Source organism: Chelonoidis abingdonii, chromosome 11 (genome assembly GCF_003597395.2).
Source record: "Chelonoidis abingdonii isolate Lonesome George chromosome 11, CheloAbing_2.0, whole genome shotgun sequence".
In the NCBI taxonomy this organism is placed as follows: domain Eukaryota; kingdom Metazoa; phylum Chordata; order Testudines; family Testudinidae; genus Chelonoidis; species Chelonoidis abingdonii.
In genome coordinates, this window is record NC_133779.1 from 20,307,191 (window position 1) to 20,312,996 (window position 5,806).

The 5,806-nt window shown below is 61.5% G+C and overlaps 2 protein-coding genes across 2 annotated transcripts in view; one reads left to right on the forward strand and one right to left on the reverse strand.

The window, feature by feature from the left end:
* The window catches only part of LOC116823439 (ceramide kinase-like), a 16,855-nt gene extending 12,870 nt beyond the window's left edge, over window positions 1-3,985 (forward strand). Inside the window, exons 10-13 of the mRNA XM_032777969.2 lie at window positions 470-558; window positions 1,371-1,570; window positions 1,939-2,138; window positions 3,098-3,985. Coding sequence (XP_032633860.1) covers window positions 470-558; window positions 1,371-1,570; window positions 1,939-2,138; window positions 3,098-3,161 — 553 coding nt within the window. The 3' untranslated portion in view covers window positions 3,162-3,985. The remainder of the gene's footprint in view (window positions 1-469; window positions 559-1,370; window positions 1,571-1,938; window positions 2,139-3,097) is intronic.
* A 74-nt stretch (window positions 3,986-4,059) lies between these two features.
* G6PD (glucose-6-phosphate dehydrogenase) overlaps window positions 4,060-5,806 on the reverse strand; it is a 15,258-nt gene continuing 13,511 nt past the window's right edge. The window contains exons 10-11 of the mRNA XM_075071318.1: window positions 5,243-5,335; window positions 4,060-4,915 (exon numbers count right to left, since the gene is read on the reverse strand). Coding sequence (XP_074927419.1) covers window positions 4,825-4,915; window positions 5,243-5,335 — 184 coding nt within the window. The 3' untranslated portion in view covers window positions 4,060-4,824. The remainder of the gene's footprint in view (window positions 4,916-5,242; window positions 5,336-5,806) is intronic.

Here is a 5,806-nt window from a genome sequence, read left to right on the forward strand (position 1 = left end):
GGGGGAGCATGGGGGGGGACTGCAGAATGGGGTGGGGTGGCTGGTGTCCTGTGGGAGGGGCTGCAAGGTAGGGTAGGTGGGGGGATTGCAGGTGGGCTGCTGGCCCATTGGGATGGGACTGGATCCCTTGGGGGGGGGGGTGTCAATCCAGGACCTCATGTCCCCCAGCAGTGGCAGCCCAGAGCATTTTGAGGCGGGGGGGTGACCTCCTGTCCCACCCACAAACTAGTCTGCATCCATTAAATGTTCAAGCAGCTGCTTCCCTCTCACACTGATTGGCTCAGGCAGCATTAGTCATACTTGGGGCAGCTCTCCCCCACCACTCAGAGTAATGGGCTCAGGCTCTCTGCAGACTCAGGCAGCATTGGTCAAACCTGGGGTAGCTTCCCCAGCACCTACAGGATGGCTCTGAGCCCTGTGGAGGGGCTGGGGCCCTGGACACTTGCTGTCACAACTTCTTCCCTTGCAGCTGCCTTGTCTGCTCCGAGTCCAATCACCAGCTCCTGGGGGACAGCAAGGAGGAGAAGCTGCCGCAGCAGGAAGGCACTGGGGCTGCGGGTGAGCTGAGCACAGGGCAGACATCCCTGCCCCTTGCAGTAACAAGCCAGCTGGGGCTGCAGGAGCCGCTGGGGACACCCTAACTAGCTTGTGTAAACCCAGCTCAGCCTGGGGGCTCCTGCAATGACATGCAACAAAAGGAGGCTGAGCTGGGCCCAGAGCCACAGGCACCAGCAGATCTGGGGAGAGAACCCAGGAGTCCTGGCGTCCAGCCCCCCCCACCCTCATGCTCTGACCCACCAGACCCCACTCCCCTCCTAGAGCCAGGGGAGAACCCAGGAGGCCTGGTTCTGACTCCCTCCCCCCTCTGCTGTCATCCACTAGACTCCCCTGAAGTCATGCAAAAGGGCACTGTCTCCCTGGTGCAGGCCAGGAAGGGAAGTGCCCCCAAACCAGCATGTGGTGGTGGTGATTTGGGGCAGAGGGATCGGGGGTAACAGTGTCTCTCCCCCAGCCAGCGAGTGATGGGGGTAAGGGGTTCAGGGTAGGGAGACTAGGAGTAACGGTATCTCTCCCCCAGCCAGTGCGTGGCAGAGCGATGCAGGGGGGAGGTGCAGGGGTTGGGGCAGAGAGATCAGGGTAACGGTGTCTCTCCCCCAGCCAGCGAGTGGTGGTGGTGGGGGGGGTGCAGGTGTTGGGGCACGGGCGGTCCAGGGTAACAGCATCTCTCCCCCAGCCAGCAAGTAATGGAGGGGATTCAGGGCCAGGAGACCAGGTGTAAGGGTGTCTGTCCCGTAGCCGGCGAGTGATGGAGGGATGGGGGTAAGGGGTTCAGGGTAGGGAGACTGGGAGTAACGGTGTCTCTTCCCCAGCCAGCAAGTGGCAGTGGGAGCAGGGCCGTTTCCTGGCCATTAACTTGACCTGCATGAGCAGTGCCTGCCCCAAAAGCCCCGATGGCCTCTCACCCAGTGCCCACCTAGCCGATGGCACGGCCGACCTCATCCTGGTGCGCGAGTGCTCAGCCCTGGGCTTCCTGTGTCACCTGAGTCGGCACATGGACCATCGGGACCAGGTGTGTGTGTGTGAGAGAGAGAGAGAGAGAGAGAGACCCCCAGGGTGCAGGAAGGGGCAAGGGCCAGACCCGGGGGCATGAGGAGGGTGCACAAGCCTGGAGTCACAGCCATGGGGTCAGCAGGTTGGGGGGGGGGGGTTGTAACGCTGAGTGGGACAAGTCACTGTGGGGGGTCGCACCCTGGCCATTCTGGGTCCAGCCCCCAGGAGGCTCCAGCATCAGGGGAGCAGCTGCCCCCCCACTGTGGGGGATGGGGCAGTCCCTGCCAGCAAAGCTGGGTCATGAGCCCCAGGAGGGGCAGGGAGAGGTCCCTGGATCTGGGTCCCTCCCCAGGCCTTGCTCAGTCCAGCACCCCCTTCCCTCTGCAGTTTGACCTGCCCTTTGTGAGTGTGCACCGGGTACAGGCCCTGCGCTTCACCCCCAAGCAGCTGGAGGACAGTGAGGAGGGGGAGCAGCCTGGCCGCAGGGGGTGGAAGGGGCTTCTAGGAGGGCTGTGCTGTGGGGAGCAGCCACTGAGCTCCTGGAGCTGCGACGGGGAGACCCTGCCCCACGCCGACATCAGTGTCAGGTGAGTGTCCATAGCCCCATGGAAGGGAGGGGAGGCCTGGGGCCGGGGGAAATGCTCCAGAGCAGGCCATGGCCATGCCATGAAAACCACCTGACAATGGCATACAGGGCTTCCCCCCCATGGCATTATGGGAGCTTCCCAAAGGGTTGTGGGAAGTTGGTCCCTTTCTGCCCTCTAGGATTGTTGTAAACAAGACACAAGCAGCAATTCTTCTGCTCCACTCCACACTGACAAGGCCTCAGCTGCAGGACTGTTTCCAGTGCTGGGCCCCATATTTCAGAAAGACGGGGGCAAATTGGAGACAGTCCAGAGAGCAAAAAACTCATCCAAGGACTAGAAAAGAGGGAGCTGTGAGGGAAGATTCAAAAACCTGGGTTTGATTAGTGTGGAGAAAAGACTGGGGGGAGGGGGAACGGAGAAGCATTTTCAATTACATAAAAGGTTGTCACGAGGAGGAGGGAGAAGACTCGGTCTCCTGCACCTCTGAGGGTAGGACAAGAAGCAATGGGCTTAAATTGCAGCCAGGGCAGTTTAGGCTGGACATAAGGAAGTTTTTCCTAAACAGCCGGGGTGGTTAAACACTGGAACAAATTGCCTAGGGAGGCTGTGGCATCTCAGTGGACGGGCTGAGAACAGGTTAGATGACCCCTGTCTGGTTAATACACAGTGCTACCTTGAGAGTAGGGGCTGGGACTAGAGGACCTCTTGAGGTCCCTTCCAGTGGCATTAGCCTTTCACAGCCACGGCACACTGGCAGCTCACCGTCATCCTGTGATCAACCAACACACAGGTCTTTCTCCTCCTCTGTTGCTTCCAACCGGTCAGGCCCCAACTTGTAGCAAAAAGCCTTGCTGCTTGTCTCTGAGTGCGAGACCTGGCCCTGCACAATATTAAGTTTCCTCTCATTTCTGTCACTCCCACTTTCCAGGCTGCCCTGTTGATATCTCTTTTGTCCACAGGGTGCACAGGCAGCTCATCCACCTGTTTGCCCGGGGCATCGAGCAGGGGATGGGCCTGCTTTAGGGGCTGCCTGGAGCTGTGCCCTGTGAGAGGGCTGTGCCCTCGCCCATCAATGGAGACCAAAAGCCCAGCAGGGCAACAGAGATGCTGTGGTCTGCAGGGACAGCCACATGTCAGAGCCCTCTGTTTGCTTCCTGGCTCACAGAGGGAGCTATGCCGTGCTGGGTCAGCTGTGGGGGAGTCAAACCATCCCCACCTGGCTGGCTCCGAGGTGGGGTGGGGACAGGGGCGGGATGCGCAGTCCTCTGCAGCAACCTGGAGGCTCACGCTGCCCCCACCGAAGCCTGACTGGACAGTAGCCACCCCTGCGGACGTTGTTCAACCAGGGCCACGTCTACGCTAACTTACATTGGTGTGAAGCCACCGCAGCGATCACAGTCGGTGGAGCGGGGTGGCTACATTGGCAGGAGCCAAAGTTCGGTGTTGACACTTTCAGTTAGGTTGACGTCAAGTGGCCTTGGGTCGACCTAATGCTGTAGTGTAGCCCAGACCCCGGGGGTAAGCGGCAACAGATATAATGTAGCTGGGGAGTGTTAACGATGGGGGAAAAGTACGGGGCTTCTGAACAAGCAGCTCAGTCACAAATAAAGGGAGAACAGGTCCTGCTTGGCTGTGTTTGATTTCCACCAGGGGTGGGGATCAGGGGCATCCGGTGCCTTTGTGGTGGGGGTAGGCAGCAGGCCACTCCCTGACAGGCTAGGGGGCAGCCCTGGGCAAGGATGGAGACTGGCCTCTGATTTAATGCAAATCCCCCCCCCCCCCCCGGTGGCTATCACTAGGGCCATCCGAGTTACCAAGCGACACCCAGGAGAGCTGGGTGGCAGGGTCAGGCTCCGGCTTAGAAGCTGTCAGATCCCCAAGGGGCACAGGACGCAGCAGCCGGACAGACGGAGCCAACGCCGATTCCAACAATCTCTGTTTACAAAACGGCGCCATTTACAAAAGCCCCAGGGCTGTGGCGGGGCTGGAATGTCTCAGCAGCAAAGCAAGCACAGAGTCCCAGGCCAGGTGGTGGCAGTCGGCCCCACTGGAGCCAGAGGCTCTAAGCTCCCTCAGCCAAGTGTGGGGCCAGAGCCTAGGGCAGGGATGGGGAGCGAGATGGGCTGTAAACACGACAGGCCTTGTGGTCCCAGGATGTGAGTGGGGAAGGGGATCTAGACCCAATGCGGGGCAGGGACCTGGCTGGAGTGCATCTGGAGGGGCAGGGAATCCAGACCCAGGGAGCTGTAGGGTATTGGAGGAAGCTGTAGATGGGATGGGTTGGGGGGTTAGTGTCCGGGCAGGGGCTGCAGGAGACCTCGGTGAACCAGGACCTGGGCCCACTGGGGGGGCAGGACAGGGCCACAGAAATCGCAACCCATTTGGTTGTCCAGGACACATCCCCAGTGCCCAGTGCCACCCTCCCTGCCCGCCTCCCCCACCATACCCAGCTCTCCCATCCCCTGCCCTTCTCTGCCAGTCCCCCCACCCATACCCAGCTCCCCCAACCCTGCCCTTCTCTGCTGGCCTCCCCACCCATACCCAACACTCTGCTTCCCTCTTCACCCCCAGCCACATGTCCCCACCTCAGCTGTCCCTGGAAAGGGGGAGCAGCAAGCGGACCAGACAGACCCCCCCCAGGGTGAGAAGCAGGGTTGCTTTGGGGAGGCAGCAGCTGGCCCCCAGCTCAGAGCTTGTGCGGATTCACCCAGCGGTAGGTGCCCTCGTACTGGAACCCGACTCTCTTCATCAGCTCGTCCGCCTCGGGTGGGCCCCGGCTGGGAAAGAGCAACACCCTCAGGTTAGAGCCCACAGGCAGCCCTATCGAAAAGTGTGGGGCACAGGGTCCTTATGGGAGGTGGGGCAGGGCAGCCCCCCCCACCATCTCCCCAATCATTCACCTCCTTCCTCCGCAGCTCCAGCCGGAGACTCGCCTTTCTGGCAGCTTAACTCCCACCTAAGTCAGGCTTGTGCCCAGCCAGGCCCCACAGCATCTCTCCCTCTTCTCTGGCCAGGGTTAGGGCTCTTGCCAGCCCCCCAGCTCCCCCTGCCCAGTGCCCGCCCTGTCTACTGCCTGGGAGTCCAGCACTGCCCTGGGACCTCACCTGCCGTAGCAGTATGGGATTGGTTTGATCCTCTCAGACTCAATCTTGTGCAGCAGTGGAGTGAAAATGCGCCAGGCTTCACGCAGCTCGTCACTGGGGGGGTGAGGGGAGCAGCATCAGTGCCTGTGCCACCAGCAATGGCAACCGGGGGGGACGGGAGACAACATAGGGGGGTGGCGACAGCCAGTGTCACATCCTGAGGAGGTGGACGCGACCTGTGAGTGCTGGACAGGAGGAGCAATCCCATGCTAAAGGGAGAGTCTGTCCCACACTGGGATGGGGACCAGCACCCGCCCAGCCTGCTCTGCCCAGCCCCAGCCCCGCCCTGACCAGGTCACTCCCCAGGCACCAGCATCCACCTGCTCCACCCTGCCCAGACCCAGACACTCCTCCACGGTCCCCAGGTACCAGCACCCACCCAGCCCCGCCCTGCCCAAACCAGGCCACTCCCCAGGTACCAGCACCCACCCAGCCCTGCTCTGCCCAGACCCAGCTGCTTCCCAGGCACCAGCACCCACCCAGCCCTGCTCTGCCCAGACCCAGCTGCTCCCCCACGGTCCCCAG